This window comes from Gorilla gorilla, chromosome 7 (genome assembly GCF_029281585.2).
Source record: "Gorilla gorilla gorilla isolate KB3781 chromosome 7, NHGRI_mGorGor1-v2.1_pri, whole genome shotgun sequence".
Taxonomy (NCBI): Eukaryota; Metazoa; Chordata; class Mammalia; order Primates; family Hominidae; genus Gorilla; species Gorilla gorilla.
Window position 1 is genome coordinate 7534440 of NC_073231.2, and position 20101 is coordinate 7554540.

The 20101-nt window shown below is 38.8% G+C and overlaps 1 protein-coding gene across 2 annotated transcripts in view; it reads right to left on the reverse strand.

Annotated features, from left to right (window-relative positions):
- Nucleotides 1–20101, reverse strand: part of CSMD1 (CUB and Sushi multiple domains 1) — a 2071408-nt gene that overhangs the window by 235861 nt on the left and 1815446 nt on the right. For both annotated transcript variants that reach the window (XM_055349528.2, XM_055349527.2), the window contains exons 34-37: nt 19878–20081; nt 18837–18961; nt 17866–17962; nt 11502–11606 (exon numbers count right to left, since the gene is read on the reverse strand). In XM_055349528.2, the coding sequence (XP_055205503.2) occupies nt 11502–11606; nt 17866–17962; nt 18837–18961; nt 19878–20081 (531 nt within the window). The remainder of the gene's footprint in view (nt 1–11501; nt 11607–17865; nt 17963–18836; nt 18962–19877; nt 20082–20101) is intronic.

Below are 20101 nucleotides of genomic sequence, written 5' to 3' on the forward strand. Positions count from 1 at the left end.
TTATTGAGTGTAGAGTTTTGCAAGATGTGAACATTGTAGAGATTGGCTACAAAACAATGTGTATATAGTTAATACCACTGAACTGTACGCTTAACAATAGTTAACATGATGTCATGTTATTTATATTTTTATCACAATAAAAAGGACTGGGGAGCCCACTGAGTCTAGAGCTAGAAATATAGCACAAGTTTGAACAAGGCACCTGTGAGATATGGCACGGTTTCTTTTCAAATAGCATGCTCAGGCTCTTATTCTCTAATTCCAAGTACCCCCCACTTTCTTCTCCTTTCTTCTTTCTGGTTTCTCTACATGCCCAGACACGCCACAGCCCCAGCTCACATTCCTTTCCTTATGTGAGAATGCGCTGGCTCTCCAGTCCTCTGTGGATGACCCCTTCCTCCTCTCCCCTCTCTCCCATCACACGCCCACCTCATCTAAGAAAGTTTAAATGTTTAGCCAGTTGAGTCTAAATTGTGCGGTCTGACTCCAGCGAAGGGGGAAAGGACACAGGTGCAGGAGTCGCGTTAGGAATAAAAGCTTCTACTCTCCTTTGCGGCGCTGCCTTGGCAGCCAGCCCTGCTAGAAGCACCCTTCTGCGCAAAAGTAAATTTGCTTTGCTGAGAAATCCTTTGTTTGAGTGCTCATTTTTCTTTACAACTCCGAGTTTTATTTCTTTTTTTTTATTTTTTATTTTTTGAGACGGAGTCTCGCTCTGTGGCCCAGGCTGGAGTGCAGTGGCGCGATCTCAGCTCACTGCAAGCTCCGCCTCCCGGGTTCACGCCATTCTCCGGCCTCAGCCTCCCAAGTCGTTGGGACTACAGGCGCCCGCCACCACACCTGGCTAATTGTTTTGTATTTTTAGTAGAGACGGGGTTTCACTGTGTTAGCCAGGATGGTCTCGATCTCCTGACCTTGTGATCCGCCCGTCTCAGCCTCCCAAAGCGCTGCGATTACAGGCGTGAGCCACCGCGCCCGGCCTGAGCTTTATTTCTAACAGCACCTCTAATGTGTGCTTTACCCTCCCATAGCACAGACTATAATGCATTTTAAGTCTTTTGTTTACAGCTCTCTCATTCTTTAGCATGAGCTCCTAAAGATTGATCTTGAATGGCCATTGTGAATTTAATTTTTAATTAATCCATGGATTATGCACAACTGTAGGAAATACAAAGCAGTTCATAAACATGTGAAGATCAAAAATTGTTCACACTTTAAAATAGTGAACTCTGTAAGTTTTTATTTAAAATGGACTATTGAAAACAAGATATGGTCACAGAATCGATCCCTGATTTCTTTAAAGCATTTTCCCACTGACTGGACATTATTACCTAATAATTACATCACATGAAAAGAAACGAGTCAACACACTTGGGTGATGAATTAGTTGCCACATGATTTAGAAATGCCATAATAAAGCGGGCACACAATGTTGAACCACTGAACGATTTTTAGCAGGATATAATTAATGATCTGATCAAAGTGACATTTTGGAATAAATCTGAGCATGGTGTTGTGTTGAAAAAAGTCAAGGACAGAAAGATCACTTGAAATTTATGATTATAGTTCGTGAGAATGACAAGATTTGGGGAAACAGATATTTTAAAATGAGAAATAAACAAGTGCCCTAATTAGATAGTGTTAAAAAGGCTTGAATGCCAATTACAGATCCCTTATAAAGCATCACATGACTTCCTGGTGAACTGTGATAGAAGGCCACTGGGAAAGAAAGCTTTTACTTCATTTTTACTTATTCAACAGGAAGTAAAGGATAGACAACCTGGTGACAGAAAGTGGGGGGACTCCAAGCAGCCCAGCCTGATTTCCACTTCAAATACTATTTCCCTCTTTAACACTCAAAACTTTACTCACCACCCATCTCAATCCCACTGACATGTCTAAAGTCCACTCCCCTGTGTCTAGAGCCTTGATCAAAAGTATGACAGGACTGAGGTTTTCATAAATGATGAGTTGGTGGTTGGCTAAGTCACAGAGCCACTAGTCATTACTTATTCCATGTCTAGACTCTTTATTCCCTAGTTACTTACCGTGAAACATTTGCAAGACCTACTGTAGAACAGAGAATTCTTTCAAGTTTTAACATCCAAGACATAAATTTGGTAGAAAAACATCATGAATTCTAAAGCGAGTAGGAATATCCTGAAACCAAAGGAATGATTTAAAAAAAATAGAATAATCATAATTTTCAAGTGAGCACAACTTGTCAATGAGACAATATACTTCTATATCTAGCTCTCTATTGAAATACATTCTTTGTAGTATCATCCTTTAGATTTATCCATTATTTGGGAATAGAGGATATATGTGTGCTCAGATAATGCCAGTTTAACACTTGTTAAATATTTTGCATCCTGTGTCTCTATATTTGGGTTCAGAAACCCACTGTGACTCAACAGTTTTCCCTTTCTGTAGCATGCTTCTGTTTCCAAAGGCTAGACTTACCTAAATGATATTATATTTAATGAAAGTAAACTCACTCAAAAACTAAAGGATCTACAAAATCCTGAGAATTCCCTTATGCAGTAAATCGAGCTCCTTGCCTGCCTCAGAACCATGTAAAATCAATGACTTCCACTTATTCTTAGAATAAATCCTGGGCTACAACGTACTGTGCACTCTGGCTCTTGCCCCCTTTTTCAACCTTCTTTCCTTTTCTTCTTTTTCTTCCTTTTCTGACTGCTCACAGCCCTTCCTTGTTCTACATTTTTGTTTGTTTTGTTTCACAAATGTGCTGGGTTCTTTTCCACCTGGGGTCTCTGTACTGATATTTTACTTTGACTACAGCGTTTTTTTCCTAAGTGTTTTTATGGCTGACTACTGCTCATTTTTTTTCTAGGGATACTTTTAATCTAAGGCACTGCTGTCATCTGCACCTCAGAACCCCGCCAATTTGCTTCAAGGTGCTTATCATAACCTATAACTAGATTTAGGTGTTTTCTTTCTAATTGTGCCCCCACCTCAAGAATTTAAATTTGAAATTGGCAGAGACCACATTTATCTTGTTGTCTGGTTGTGACTCTACTTAACAGAGTCAAGAGGGCAGGGCGGGACATGTGAGTGGAGTGTGCATAATTGGTGGTGCACGTAGGGAACCTACAGGACACTTAAGGGGGGCAGAGAAGGGAATGGAGAAAGAATCACCCTCACGGGAGATGGGAGGAAGGCCCACATGCACTCTGTGAAGGTCATTCCTAAAGAAAAACAAACCAAACATCGTCTCACATGAGGCACAAGGGCAGATGAACCCAATGGCAATTGTCAGTTTCCAATGAAACCCTTTCCCACATGGGCAACATTCTAAAACAACAGTGGAGTGAGAAGCGGCAATATTTATTTCATGATTGATGATTTTCTGAAGCAATAAGCAGGAGGTCAGCTTGTAACTACGTGACGTTACTGATAGGACCTACTACTGAAATAACTGAGGTAACCGTAAGTGGCTGTCCCAAGAAGTGATTGTAGGATAAGTCCACCCCTGCCCCTGCCTTGTCAAATACATTAGAACTGGAAACTCCAAAGACTTGTGGAGGACAACTTGATTTCAATCACTTTATTTAGGAAGGAAGTCAACTGAAGCACCATGTGATTACGTAATTTATTTGGCACCTGTCCCTTACACTGAGTAATTGTTAAAATGCCAAAATATCACCAGTAGGAGTAAAATTTTAATCTGTTATTAGTTTTTTGTGTTACACTCAACACACAAATAAATATTGAATGCCTAAAATAATATTGTAGAAGTGACTTCACATTCCCAGAAGAGGCTCTGGAATTCTCTGTGATGTAAGACAGAAGCCAGAATTTACATTGTTTTAGATATTTCCATGGTCCTTGGTGCACTTAGAACAGTAGGGATGAGAGAGACATGAATAATCTTTGATTGATGTTAATGAAAGCAATTTTAATAGGACACAGGAATGCACTGTTTGTGGCCAAACTGTGAAGTTGAAGGTGGGTCTTAGGAAAATCTTTTGAAATGAATATGTGGAAAAAGATCTTATGGAGTGATTAATATAGAAATAAATGCAGTAAGTCTCTTAACATGAGGCAATTAAGATTAGTTATTACACTATTGGATGAATGCTGGTTTATATGGTGCTTCCTCTGCTGGAGGTGGTAAGCTCTCGTCTCAGTGCACAGAATGAAATCTCTGTAAACACACTCGCTATATTGGAATTCTGCTTTCTCTATCTATCACGTTTCCTGTGATGTCACTCATGTTCACCAAAATTCAAATTAAGAACTCTCCTCAGTAGTGTTAATGTAATATTAAAGTGCCATGAAAGCATGTATTAATAATTTGAATGTGCTTATAAGGATTATTGTAATTATAGGGCTAATCCAAGTTATCTGTATTCAATTATGGCAACGTCCTGCCGAAAATGTTGATTGAGTATGTTTCATTTCAAAGGACATAAGGCATTTTCCAGAATTTTAATCCTCATTTAGATACTTCCTTCTAAGTACCTGTTTTGAGATGAGGAAATGAAATGGAGCTCATACATCAGTGAAAACAAGAATTAAGGAAGTATTTTAATGGCACATTCATAAGAAACGTGACTTCACAGTAATATTCTATTGACCAATGTAATCATCAGCACAGCCACCTGCAGAAATTAATTCAGTTAGTTATATTATGTTCCCAAAATTATATCAGAAATTGACACAGAGTCCAGGCACAGTGGCTCAAGCCTGTAATCCCAGCACTTTGGGAGGCTGAGGTGGGAAGATGGCTTAAGCTCAGGAGTTGGAGACTAGCCTGGGCAACATGGTGAAACCCTGTCTCTATTAAGAATACAAAAAATTAGCTGGGTGTGGTGGCATTTGCCTTCAGTCCCAGCTACTCCAAAGGCTGAGGTGGGAGGATTGCTTGAACCCAAGAGGTTGAGACTGCAGTGAGCTGAGATCATGCCACTGCACTCCAGCCTGGGCCAGAGTGAGATTCTGTCTCAAAAAACAAACAATAAACAAACTATAAAAATTGAGACATAAAGATCACTTCTATATTTTCTAGAAAAATTTTTAAAAGACTATATTCTCACAAACAAGTACCTTTTAGAATATAGAACTAAGAGCTTTATCTCTCTTAATTACTGTTTTCTTTTCAAAAAGATAATTACATAAGTAAATACCATTTCCTTTTATGATTTTATTGTCAGAACATTTAAAGCTAAATATAAAGCCTAATAATAGCTATCTTAAAAATCTAGGTGGCTGATATATTTATATCTTTCTCTTTGGTTGGGCTGCCTTTAAAATTTTTTCCATTAAATTTTTTTTTTATTGTACACACTTTTTTTATGTTGCATCAAATACTTAAAGAGAAGACAGTTTATCACTTTAAAAAATCTAGATATTCTTATTTTTTACATGTTTGACTATGTATTTTTTGAGTGAGATCTTATTTGTTCATGATATATTTTTTCACTATATACCTAACTACCAATTATATAAATACATGCAAGAATGACTTAATCATGTATACGTTTTGAACTCAGTGCCTTTAAAATAGTAGTACTATATCACAAAATTATCTACATATGTTAATAATTGCAAAATATAAAAGTCTGAATTAAATCAGGTACAATAGTAAAATATTTATGTTTAGCTTATAACGATAAAATCATTTGACTAAAGAAAAGTAATACTTTGAACTTTCAACTATACTAAAAATGTAGAAACAATGTCTCAATTTTACTCCCACCTGGTAAAGAAATAGCGTCAATTCAAATAATGAAAGAGTTGTTATATTTGTTTTCTTCCAATTACCTCTTTTTTCCTCATAACCACAAATCACTGATTCAAACTCCTACCTTATTCAGAATATATTGTAAATGTGATACTGCAATTTTTCTATCAGCATTTTCTACTTCTACTTCCTTCTTTCCTTTCTTTCATCCCTCCCTTCCCTCCCTCCCTTCCTTCCTTCCTTCCTTCTTCCCTGCCTCCCTCTCTCCCTTCCTGCCTTCCTTCCTTCCTTCCTGTTTTTCCTCCCTCCCTCCCTCCCTTCCTGAGGTTGCCTTTGCCATGGGTTTCATGTTTGAGGCCCTGTTCCCTCTGCATAGGCTTCTGTGTCTACGAGCAGAGCTTTAGACGTGGGAGCATGGCTTCCACACTGGACCATGTCTACTGCTGGGCTACTATTTAAGAAAGAGTAACTTAAATTTGCTTTGCAGAATATCTTAGTATTATATCTTATGGATTCTAAATATATTTTGTTAACTTCACTGGGTTTCCTAGTAGTGAATGTGAATTAGGAGAAAAAGTAACCTTTTAAGAAAGGCAGTGAAATAAAAAGCTTACATAGAATTACTTTGGAGCTATTTTGACTCAGTGGCATACATTAAAGAAGCTAGGATAACTGCAACAGTCTTTTGCTTGAGTTCAAACATACCAATTAGGTTTAGGATATTAATTTTGGATAGATGTCATTAGATGAGGTATTGAATGTTTCGCTGTCTTGTTAGAAGTAAGCTAAATTAGAAATAACTTGGAAAGACAGAAATACATATAAGCTGAATCATAATAATAGTCAAATTTAGTGAAGAAGGCCTGAAAGTGAAAAATATGATTATTAAACAAGTATTATTATATATTAAAATCCAAATAGTTTCTATTGTAAGCAATCTCTAAATGGAAAGCAATTCTTAATTAGAGGGAACCATTCTGCTAATAATTAATCTTTAATGAGAATATACATTAAATTTAATTCTGTAATTTATCTGTGAACATCTCTGAATGTTTTCACAGTTATGATGAAATCCATCACTAAATTAAAGTTATGTGGGGGACAGATAGATAGATTTCATTAAAAAGTGTGCATTCAAAAAAAACTTCTCCACAGTTAACCTAAAAAATATTTTAGTATTGGTATAACTATCTTTGAACTAGGGCAATTTTCAAACCCCTAAGACCCCTGAAATCTCTAGAGTAATTTTAAAACCTACTAGAGAAATTTTCAGATCCTTAAATTGTAAAACCCCGTGAACTAGAACAATGTAAAAATCCCATCCACATGGGATGTAGAAATCTGCAAAATAAAACATCCCTCCCACTTTAACAATGTAAAAATACTGAAGTATAAAATGACAGCTTTTCTTGAACCCATCAGGGAGCTGCGTGGCAGGTACCCTGGTGACCTCATTTCCTTTTCTTTCTTTCTTTTTCTTTTTCTTTCTTTTTTTTTTTTTTCTTAAGACAGGGTCTTGCTCTGTCTCCCAGGCTAAAGTGCAGTGGTACAATCATGGCTGTCTGTAGCCTCGGCCTCCGGGGCTCAACTGATCATCCCACCTCAGCCTCCTCTGTAGGTGGGACTACAGGTGAGGCCACCATGCCTGGCTAATTTTTGTAGTTTTTATAGAGATGAGGTTTTGCCATGTTGCCCAGGCTGGTCTTGAGCTTCTGGGCTCAAGCGATCCACTCACCACAGCCTCCCAAGGTGCTTGGATTATAAGCATGAGCAACCATGCCTGGCTTGGTGACCTCTTTTCTAAAGGACAAACTCCCCCAGAAGAGACGAGACCCACATGCTATGTGTGCAGCAAAACAATGGGGAAAGGCGACCAGAAAAGAACCATCAGCTTAATAAACACCAACTGCCGCAAGTGGAGCCTGGGCCTCGTGTGGCTCCAGACGCAGACGCATGGGGAGTGTGCCCTTCCACCCACAGGCCTCTATCAGGGGGCTATAAGAAAGGCTAGGGGCACAGCTGGAGACCAGAAAGAGCTCTCCCAGCCCCCAGTGCAGAGGCTCTGTGACGAGAAGGGCGTGAAACACCATGCGTGTCCCTGAAGCTTTGCTCTTAGGAAACACAAATCTTAAACCACTGCAGGGGTGCAGCAAAACCTGTCATTTCAGGATCTCATATTATACATAAAGTGACATAAGATTATTTGAAGGTAAGCTCTGCTCTATAAAAGGTGTGTTTCAATCTCTAGGAGACCATTGCAATATTAAAAATTCTTCCCTAATAAGCCCATAGTAGGGATAACTGGGGCAATAGAAATACTTAATTACACCAAAATCTGTCAGAGAATGTGGGAAGAAATAATAAAAAACCAGACGCGGTAAATAGAAACACTCCAGTCTCGGGGCCCGTGTGTTCAGTCTTGCTGTTCCTCCCACCAGCTTCCACCAGATCAATACTGAGTTCAGTAACAGTCACTGCCACCTTGTTGGCCAGCAGTAAGATCCATCCTGTACACCTTGAGGTCAGGCTTTGTAATTTCCAGGATAAATCAATATTATCACCGTTCACACAGTTGCACTCTAAGATATCTGGATATGTGTTTTGTCTTGGTTTCATTGGTTTTCTTTAGAAAAGAACGCAGAACAAGAGTGACACCTGTGTTAATTCTCACATGTCCAGTTAAGTTAAATAACGTCAACGAAGACTAAATGGCTATAGAATATATTAATAATTCAAAGATGCTGATCTTTTTGAGCTTTTACTTGGATTCTGTAAGATTACAAAGAATCTAGGTCATATACATTAAACCAGAGGATTCTGTAAGATCCCTGAGAATGCAGATCATATACATTAAACCAGACCTTCTTGGAACTGCTTTTGCTACCATTACTATTTTACAGCCCATCTTTCAAATATAAGTGTTTGGTTTTTGTTTGAGACATTTCCACCAGTGTCCATTTGGATGTACTATGGTTAAGGGGGCCTAGTTTTCGTCTCTATGTGAGAAAAGAACTCCTGAGATAGATGTAGATAAGCCTTAATGGCCCAGGTTTTAGAACCAGGCATACTTGATCCTCAGTATGGACTCACAAGCTCCTTGATTCTCCAGACATTTTTCAGAGAGCACTGACCTTTGGTGTCATTGTTTGTAAAACAGCCATCTGTACGTCACCTTCCTGGTAGGGTAGTCTGGATACCTCGCAAGGTGCTCAGTAAATGGTATTAGTAATAAAATGCACTTTTCATGCCTGCCTCTGCATGCCATCTGTTATTAACAGTGTGGCTAGGACCCAGGAAGGCTAAAAATGCTCTATGCTCTGTTTCTTCAGTCGGAAAAACTGAGCAGACTTCAAAAATATAGGGCTGTTTTAAGGACAAATAAGTAAAAAGCGGTAATAAGTTTAGAGCAAGACCTGGCAAAGAGTAAGCGTTTACTTTTTTTTCCATTTTTATTTCATGGACATAAAATAAAAATCTGAATTTAGAGATCTGTAGATTGGCAGTCCATATCTTAAAATAAATGCAAAAATATGTCAACAAATTTAAGATATCAGAAAATCTTTTGGCGATTTACATCAACAGTCCTTATACCATTTGACGCTAATTGTAGTAAGGTTAATTCTACAAATACTTTCTATAATCTATATTTCTTTTTTTTTGAGACTGAGTCTCACTCTGTCACCCAGGCTGGAGTGCAGTGGCGCGATCTTGGCTCACTGCAAGCTCCGCCTCCCGGGTTCACGCCATTCTCCTGCCTCAGCCTCCTGAGTAGCTGGGACTACAGGCCCGCCACCACACCTGGCTAATTTTTTGTATTTTTAGTAGATACGGGGTTTCAATGTGTTAGCCAGGACTGTCCCGATCTCCTGACCTCTTGATCTGCCCGCCTTGGCCTCCCAAAATGCTGGGATTACAGGCGTGAGCCACCGCGCCCAGCCTATAATCTATATTTCAAATTCTGGCATGAAGAATAGGAACAGAGAAATGAGTTCCTCTTAATAATTGAATGGCATAAACTATCAGAATGGTGTTAGTATAAAAAACAACCACTTGAAAAAGAAAATAACAAACAAAAATGTGGCATTATGTTTAGCCCAATTAAAAAATACATTAAATAATTAAACAAAAGCTTGGATTCTCAAAGTTCATCTGAATGAGAAATATGTTAGTCTCTCTTTTTTAGTGAATGATATTGTCTAGGAATAAAGAGAAATGTAGATAATTATATTGATGGGGCAGAAGCCCAGGTAAGTGCATATCTCACTGTGTATAATAATAAGCATAGATGAATTATTTCACTAGCACCTCTTTCCAAGACAAAGGAATAAAAACCCAGATGCTACAGGATAACTTTGAGAATGATAAGAGCATTCATCAATACTAACTCCCCCAAAACTATTAGTGAATTTTTAAATACTATCATAAACAAGGCTTATGTTTTTCTATCTACAGAGATTCAAAAAGTATATCAAAGTAGCAGATTTTCCAGACATATCCTACATAAGTAACATCCACAGTATCATTTTACACTGTCACTGAAGTAGTCCTGTTCATATAAATTGAAATAAACTTGCAGACAAATGCCCATAATAAGCAGGAAAATTTAACCAGAATGTGAAGCAGCCCTGTGGTTTGTGCCTGGCTTAGAATATTTATCATCAGCTGGCAATCTGGCCTTTCAAAAATATGCATGCATTTACATCCTAGCAAACTGTTTATCTCAATTCAAAAGATCACTTATTAAAGCTTATCCATGTCTTTGCTTATTTGCAACTGCTTATTAAAGGAGATGAATATCAACATTAAACATTTTTAGTGCTTGAAAACAGGTCCTAAAATAAACCTTACTCTCATTGAAAATTCTTATTTCGCTTTTACAAGGTTTACCTGCATAATCAAACGCCAAAAAAGATTTGTGAACTTGACCTTTGTCATTCCATTTATCAGACTATTAACTCAGTCTCACATCCATCTTTAAAAGGTTAGAGTCGACTGTGCGATGCCTTCCTCCAATTAAAATGAATAACACACAAATGCAGGCTCCAGAGCAACAGCTCTCTGCTCGTTCTTATTTTAACTGCCTTAGAGACTAGAAACAGAAGAGGCTTATGACCATAATCTAGGCAGAAGTTAGGATTGCCCGCCTTCTGGGGGATGCTAATATGAGTATTTTTTAATTACTCATAAAAAACGAGTAACATTACAAGTGGTTCATTTTTGTGCTTTTTAATACAAACAACCTGAAATTATAGCAGTTATATCTAATTACTTGAGATTTGAACTTATACATTTACCCATTAATTTGTTTCTCATAATGTATATTTCTTCTGTTTGTTTGTTTTTGAAATGGCGTCTCGCTCTGTCACCCAGGCTGGAGTGCAGTGGTGCAATCTTGGCTCATGGCAACCTCTGCCTCCCAGGTGATTCTCCTGCCTCAGCCTCTTAGGTAGCTGGGATTACAGGCGCCCGTCACCATGACCAGGTAACTTTTTTTTTGTATTATTTTTTAGTAGAGATGGGGTTTCTCCATGTTGGACAGGCTGGTCTTGAACACCTGATGTCTGGTGATCCGCCCACCTCTTCCTCCCAATGTGCTGGGATTATAGGCATGAGTCACCATAACTGGCTTATGTATTTCATAGAGCCAGATTTCATAAGACTAAATTTCATACAAGTCTTACACAGTTTTAGAACAAGAATATTTCACTGTTTAATAAGAGCATGATTTATTTTCTCTTTAAAAAAATGACTCAGTATAACAGTGGAAGCTGTATGCAGAAACAGTTGACCTTACTTTTGTATTCCAGGTGGAAACCAGCAGCTGCCACACTAATGTCAGACTGGAAATGCAGGTAGAGTTGGTTGGAAGTACTGTTCAGCAGTGCTGGTACTGTGGTGCCTGTAAGAAACAATGCAGATAGAACTGTAACACTACAAATACATTCACTTTTCTAAATATAAAACATATGCGCATACTTATTAGGCTTACAAATCCCTATAGTTTGTCTGATTGCCACATATTTAATCTGAGTGTTGGTTTTATTATGTATTCAGCCATTCTATTTTTCTAGGTACAATAAAAAGTTACCCATTGTCTGCTCTGAGCTGCTCAAGTCGATGTGACACCTTTCTCTTGTACAAAAACTCCTATTGTACCATGAGGTTTTTTTGCATTGTTTTATCCACGTAATCTTCTACTTCTTAATTTTTTTACTTGACATGAACAGAGAGGAAAGGAAAGTTCAACAGCCAAGAGTAATGAGGGCTGAGGGAGCAGTCGGACCCTGTGGATAGTGATCTGAGATATCCTTCAGAAGACGTTGCTTTTGACCCTGTATATATATGCTCTTCCTGATCCCTATGTGATTCATGCTTAGTAATGTTCCCCCTGGATCTGTTGATGATTTCAACTAAAGATGCATGAAAAGGAATATATAGGGCTATTTTGACATAGTGATTTCTGTACTTAAAATGTTCTAGCCTGCATCACAGTAACTAACCGATTAGAAAGGGCAATACAGGTACCGAGGACCAGAGTAAGAAAGAAGTAATGATGCTGGCAGATGCTGAGGAAAAGAAAATCGTTCATCACTCAGAAGTTTGAGACATTTTGGTGGATATGGAAAAATAATAGACAAGTTTAAGTCACTTTTTTCCTGATGTGTGTATGTTCAATACTCTAGTGAAAACATTCTCTAAATTAGAAGTGTATACATACTCGATGTCAAAGAAATATCCATTGTGTAAAAATAACCACAGTGTAGACAAATTATTCAAGTACTGGTGTATAAAGGGAGAAATGATAATTTAAATAACAAAGCAAAGAAATAAGTTGATAATTATTCAAAACAGATGAACATTATTGAAAAGATAAGATTGTCTATCATCCTTAGCTCATCACTTAAACTATCCAATATCCCCCAACAGATTTTATTTTTTTAGATGGAGTCTCGCTCTGTCACCCAGGCTGGAGTGCAGTGGCACAATCTTGGAATTCTCCTGCCTCAGCTTCCCAAGTAGCTGAGATTACAGGCATGCTCCACCATGTCCTGCTAAGTTTTGTATTTTTAGTAGAGATGGGGTTTCACCATGTTGGCCAGGCTGGTCTCGAACTCCTGACCTCAAGTAATCTGCTTGACTCGGCCTCCCAAAGTCCTGGGATTACAGGTGTGAGCCACTGCACCCGGCCCCCAAGAGATTTGATCAGACCAATAACCCCAGGCAAGGACTCTGGCTGTCTCTTTATAAGAAGCTCTGTGTGTGTGTGTGTGTGTGTGTGTGTGTGTGTGTGTGTGTGTGTGTGTGTGTGTGTGTGTGTGTATTGTTACAGAAGTGGTTTCACCGTGTTAGCCAGGATGGTCTCGGGGGACTTTGGCTGTCTATAAGAAGGGGTGTGTGTGTGTGTGTGTGTGTGTGTGTGTGTTCTTAGAGAAGTGGTTTCACCGTGTTAGCCAGGATGGTCTCGGGGGACTCTGGCTGTCTCTTTATAAGAAGGTGTGTGTATGTGTCTGTGTGTGTGTGTGTGTGTGTGTATTGTTAGTAAAGAAGGAGTTTCACCGTGTTAGTGAGGATGGTTTCGATTAACTGACCTCGTGATCCGCCCGCCTCAGCCTCCCAAAGTGCTGGAATTACAGGCATGAACCACCGCGCCCGGCCTAGAAGAGGCTTTTTAAACATGAAGTGTGTCGAACTGAACGCCTAATCTATCTATCCCTGAAACATCGAGTAGGTCTCTAACGCCTAATCTATCTATCCCTGAAACATCGAGTAGGTCTCTACTGTTTCTTAAGAGTACCATCCGCATCCACCGACGTCACGAACTGAACGCCTAATCTATTTATCCCCGAAACATGGAGTAGGTCTCTAACGCCTAATCTATCTATCCCTGAAATATCGAGTAGGTCTCTAATGTTTCTTAACAATACCATCGGCATCCATCCACGTCACGAACTGAACGCCTAATCTATCTATCCCTGAAACATCGAGTAGGTCTCTACTGTTTCTTAATACCATCGGCATCCATCCACAGCATCACATTCAAAGCTTCCTCCTTCTCCATGACCCCAGACTGCCCTCCAATCAGTCATCACGCCTTAACTGGCGTGCATTCTAAATATTTTCCCAAATTATTTCACTTACTTCATATTATCTTCACAACAATCATCCCAGTGCAGGCAGCCTTATGTTAAGCAGAATTAGTGCAATAATCTTCTAACTTGTTTTTTTGAGCCTCATCTTTTCCTAATTCAATGCATTCTCCATTCAGCAGTCAGAAAGCACTTTACAAATGTATATATGATGAGACATGTTAAAATTCTCATAGATTCCTGATCATCTTAGGACCAAATTTCACACTCCTTGATTTCGCCCAAAGACCCTGCATGATCTGACTGCTGCTTGCTTTTCTAGCTTCTTATCATTACTTGTTTTTCAGAATCATTTTTTCTTGCTTCAAGAGGCTCTGTATCATAGGCCTGGGATGTTCATTCCTTCTCCTTTGATTCACTTTGACTTTCCTATTTCTATTCATTCAAATATAACCACTTATTTCCCAAACTAAGCCACTCACTCATTCAATAAACATGAGTTTATCAGCCAGATAAACTACTAACTCATTTTCCAAACATACTAGTTATTCTCTGACTTCGTGCAAAGCAGAACCTTCCCTGATTAGGACAGAGCCTCAAAGACTTGAACCTCATCAAATCCTTAAAGGCAATGAGCAGACCAACGGTGCCATGCAAAATATGACTGTTACAGCTTTAATCTGTCTTCCGTTCTGCTCTTATCACATTCATCTCCTGCCTGGGCTAATGAAATAGCCATCAACTGAGCTTCAGAATGGATATTTGCCTTCTTCTTACGCATTTGTTCTGCACACAAAATAACCTGCTTACAATTAAATAATGCTTGCACATTTTATTTCTATACATGGGCATACGACGTGTCTTTTAATAAAATTTTAGGTCAACTTCTTGATGTATACGGTGCTTTCAGGACTCATCCTATGGAGATGGGGAAATTTAATCTTTACCATGGCTGGGGATTCCTTTCCTGCCTCAGGATAGCCAATAGTCTCAGACTTTTGAGTCCTTGACTCCTTACTTCACATAAGCTCATTCTCCAACCTTATCTGGACCCTTAAATTTTAGCAGTTTCATGTTTTTGTGCACAACTTTGATAGAATGCTCTTTGTCAAGTCCCTGGTCCAAAATCTAGCCTAAGTGCATCAGGCTACCACTTTTTTTCAAGGTCCTGTCACATCCCTGTTTTGTCCTGGTTTGTCTCCTTTATAATATAGTCTTAATCATATGTATAAGTCCATTGCTTTCTCAAGTTCTGTGAGGTACTCTAGGGAACTATCAAGAACTGAAGGGACCATGGACCCCCTAAATTTATAGCCAGTTGGTCAGAGTGCAGGTGGCCTGGGAGGCCCCGAGGGCTTGCAGCTGACGTCAGAGGGGAGTCCTGTGGAGAAGCATGAAGTGCACGAACTCCGTGCTAACTCCAAGAAATTAGTGTCAGAATTGCATTGCAGTGGTATTTATGTCAAACATATTTTTTCAAATTTTCTCCTGGCTAACTCCAAAAACTGAAATTAATAAAAAGGAGATTGTTGTTATTTTTCATGCATACAGAGGCAATGCGGTCACTTCTTTTTTTCACTATTATTAGTAAGGCATTTCCCTGCTAACTTTGGCTAATCCATCATGCAGCTGCCTTAATTGTGCTGTCTCCTGCTTTCTGCTGGTAATGCCTGCATTTGTGTGTAAAATGTGTTCTGTCACAGATTCATGACTGAGAACAATAGGTTAAAAACTTAATTCAATATTTAATACTCTCTTTTGAAAAATTAACCTATTTCTAATATTAGGATATATGAAATTATTACACATCTGAAGCTAAGTTCACTTGTGATAGTTACTCGAGGGAAGGCTTAATATGAGGTTGCTGTACAGCAGTTGATAAATCCAAATATATGTGAATGATAAGATTTGATCCTCAGACAAAACATGGCAAAACACATAGTTTCTAAGCAGGTTTTACCAACTGAATTCATAAACTGTGAGGTAGGTGCTAGGAATTGTGCATGACACTCAGAGATTAATATAGATTCTGAAGAAACTTAAATCTCTACAAACTAAAAGAACACTTTACTTAAAAATGACCAACACAATTCAATATCTGAGTGTAGAGAAACAGACACAGACTGCATGGCTCCCGTGACTTGAAGGATTTCCTGTCTCTCTCTGATTTGTCTAGCTATATTTTACTAATCTGTTAAGATATTTTAATTTATTTTTCCCAGGTAGCTTGTTTTTCTCTTAAATCTTAAAAAAAAAGTGTGACTTTTTTCCCTCCTGTAACACCCATCACCTACCTGTAATGCTATTTACCAAATATTATTTATATAATTACATTAAGTATTGGCATCTGTGTATATTTTAACTTGTGTTGTTGTTGTTGATGATGTTTTTAATGAGAGAAGCCTTATCTTGTATTCCTAACAACAAACACAGTGTCTGATATCTAGCAGGTACTTTAAGAAATCACATGCTAAACTAAACTATTGCAAGAGCTATGTGGTCAGGGGAAGAAAGAGGGATTTCCTAGTGGAGATGGGCCTTGAGTTCTAGCTTTTAAGGACAGTAATGGGCTATTTGAAATAAAAGTTCCTAAAAGTATAAATAGTACACAGGCAGACAAACATGGATTGTGAATGACAAATAACAATAAGATGATAGATTGGCACTTTATTCCCAACACCTTAAATGGCCATGCCCAAATAAAAATATGGTTTTATTTGCTGAGAACCAGAGATAAGATCTTTGAACCATTTGAAGTGATAAAATGGAAGTTGTATCAGACACTGTGAATGGCCTGTGCGCTATCTATTTTCTTTATGTTTTTTAACCTATTGAGTAAAAGTAGAACGGAAATGTTTAGGGAAAAAATATTCACAGTTAAGAAAAAATATATATTCCAGCCTCCCTTTGCAGTAGAGATAAACAACTGACAGAATTCAGACCAATGGGATAGAAGGAGTCAGCTACTGCAAGCAAGAAGTGACTCATGGAAATTAGTACTTTTTCTGTCATCTTGGACAATTCTCTAGTACCTAATCTTTGTTCTTCATTGGTAAAACAGAGATAGCAATAATCCCTTAGAACTTAGTTGGTGCTGTCATATTGGCTAGTTTTTGTAATTTTAGTATAGACAGGGTTTCCCTATGTTGGCCAGGCTGGTCTCGAACTCCTGACCTCAGGTGATCGAGCCACCTCAGCCTCCCAATGTAATGCCGGGATTATAGGCATGAGCCACTGCACCTGGCCATACTCAAGATAAAATTAAGCATTCATGTTAACACACGTTCATAACTGGCAAAGCAAAGGCTCAGGAAGTGTAGGCAATTGTGAGGACAGTGATGACCAGGGAGATAATGGCAATACTGATCATCATCACTGCTCATGAAGTTTGAGTCCTAATGCTATTACAATGTAATGCTATTACAAAGCAAAGTGAAAGAAAGCAGTGTCATGCATCTGGAGGCAGGATATCCTGTTAAACAAAAGCAAAATTGAGATCTGAATGACGCTCCAGGGCAATGGGAAGGGAAGACTTGCAGGGCATCTGGAAAGCAGAATCTTCAAGGCGGGTGCATTCATGAGAGTCGGAGGTGCAAGGAAGACTAAGAGAGGGTGGACTTGCAGTGGACTACACTTTCGTGTCTGGCTACATATGAGTAGGGTAGAATCTCAGGACTAGCTGAGCCCACATGCTCAGTGTAATTTTCCGAGATTGCTTAATGTCAGGCTGTGCATTTTAAGAGTTGAGAACCGTTTCCTAACCTCTGCCTCTTTGCTACCTCACATTATTATTCCTGGCTTCTGCTGCCAGGCTGAGACCTGCCACATGTCAAAGCTGTGCTATCTGACACTTTTAGATTGGTCTCCTGCTTGTGGAGAACACAGCTTTGTTTTTACTCACCTGTTTCTTGATGGTCTTACTCTAAGACTTTCAGCAATAGAGCAACAATTATGGAGATAGAAGAATTGTGTAGGAAAATTTCTATGTGGAGTGTTTGTTGTTATTTATGTTGTTTTCTTGGTGTTTGCAGATTTTGAGTCACACAGGTGAGGAAATTGACTCCATCTTACCTGAGAAGCTTCCCAGTCTGGGTGCAGTCACATCCCCACCATCGTGGATCTCAAGGGAGTCCCAGTTCTGCTCAGTGGCAAAACTGATCACTTGGATCTAACAAACCATGACATTAAATTAATATTTATTTTTGGCTTAACACAATTAGTCTAATTAGATGGGGTTTTGGGGTTTTTCATGATTAAGGTGTATATGTATATGTATATATAATATACACCTTAATAATGCCTCCAATGCCATATATATATATACATATACACCTTAATAATGCCTCCAATGCCATAATATTATATATATATACCTTAATCATGAAAATCATCTATCTGTCTATCTATCTATATATATATGGCAAAATTTTAAAAAAAAAACCATGAAAGAACAATTTCTTTTTCTTTTTCTTTTTTTTTTTTTTTTGAGATGGAGTCTTCCTCTGTCACCCAGGCTTGAGTGCAGTGGTGCGATCTTGGCTCACTGCAACCTCCGCCTCCCAGGTTCAAGCAATTCCCCTGCCTCAGCCTCCCTAGCAGCTAGGATTACAGGCGTATACTACCATGCCTGGCTAGTTTTTGTATTTTTAGTAGAGACAGGGTTTCACCATGTTGGCCAGGCTAGTCTTGAACTCCTGACATCAAGTGATCTTCCTGTCTTGGCCTCCCAAAGTGCTGGGATTACAGGCATGAGCCGATGTACCCGGCTGAAAGAACAATTTCTACAAATGGTACTTTTGATAGTTTTTATTCTAAAAAAATTGATCATATTATTCAAAATATAGAAACATGGTTAGAAATATTTTGTAGAAATACTAAGAAAAGTGAAACAGAGTATAGTCTATGTATTTAAAATAACCGATATAAAAGGAAAAAAGAGAGAGAGAGAGAGATGGAAAGAAAGATAGAACAAAAGAATGAAAGAAGGAAGCCCATGGACCCCAGCTGAGCCCTGTTGTAGACTGTGGACTTCAAGGACTCACCTGAATTCCCGAGCCCTCCGTAACTATGATCTTCCATATACAGTTCAAGTTGTTTCCATATGGCTCAGGGTAGCCGGGGGACAGGATTGTACCTCTTCGTTGAGTGAAATTGCCACTGCAGGGTACTAAAAGACAGAACCTTATGTCATGAAATAAAGTGCTGTGGGACAGTGTTGATTTGGCATGCAGTTTTCTTTTACTGTGTGAACAGACAGGAAGAGAAAATGTACATGAACAATGATACGTTAAACGGCATTTTTAGCCAAGGTAATATTCAGGGTATTCTCTTTTAAATTAGCAAAATAATTATTACCTGTTTTGCTACTCAGTTATAGATCTTGAGTCTATAAATAAATCTATCCAAGTTCTCTAAGAAGGGATGATGTCCAATGATGGCATCTCCAAAGTGAATTCTGTTTAGAATAATTTACCTACTATAATTTAAGGACCTTGGCAGAGTCTTCTCTTCTCCATGCAGACATGCGTCTCCAAATGATATTAATGGGATTTATGAGCAAATTCAAGAGAAGAGGCGCTTAAAATGTATAAATGATTCAAGTGCTAATCATGATTGCGCTGGAGTTTTCCACACAAAATGAAGCAGGTAAACTATAACTAACAAGGTCATTGTTATTCAGCCTGCATTTACCTACTAATTTTCAAACATTCATCAGCACCAATTTATTAAAAGGACGTTACACAAGTAATATAGCAAATCAACATGATAATGGTTTTTTCCCAAAATGACATTATGTTCTACACCCATGACTTTAGAGTTCATGGCCTACTTCATAAACATGGAGAAGGGAAACATGCTTCATCCTTGTTAAGATGATGAGTTGTTTTATGAAACACAATAATTTTTAGGGTTTGGCTACTAACTCAATTACTTCCCATGAAACAAATTGCCCTTTAAATAGGTCATGAGCCAGATGGATTTACGTAGCCTGGATAAAACATGAGAAGTAACTCTTCGGCACCACCACACAGTTCTGGCGGGCAGCCCCGTGCCCGCGATCGCCGCTTAGGGACACTGCTTACCCACACAGCTGGGGATCGTGTCGTTCCACTGTGCCAAGGCGTTGGGCACGGACTGGCAGTGGAGCGCCGTGGAACCCTGAAGCAGGTATCCCGGGTTGCACTCGAATCGGACGATGGAGCCGGCCGAGAACTCAGAACCAATTCTCCTTCCGTATCTGGGCTCGGGGACAGAGCTGCATTGGGTGTCACTGGTACGAGGAACAGCTGGAAGCAAAGTACAGAAC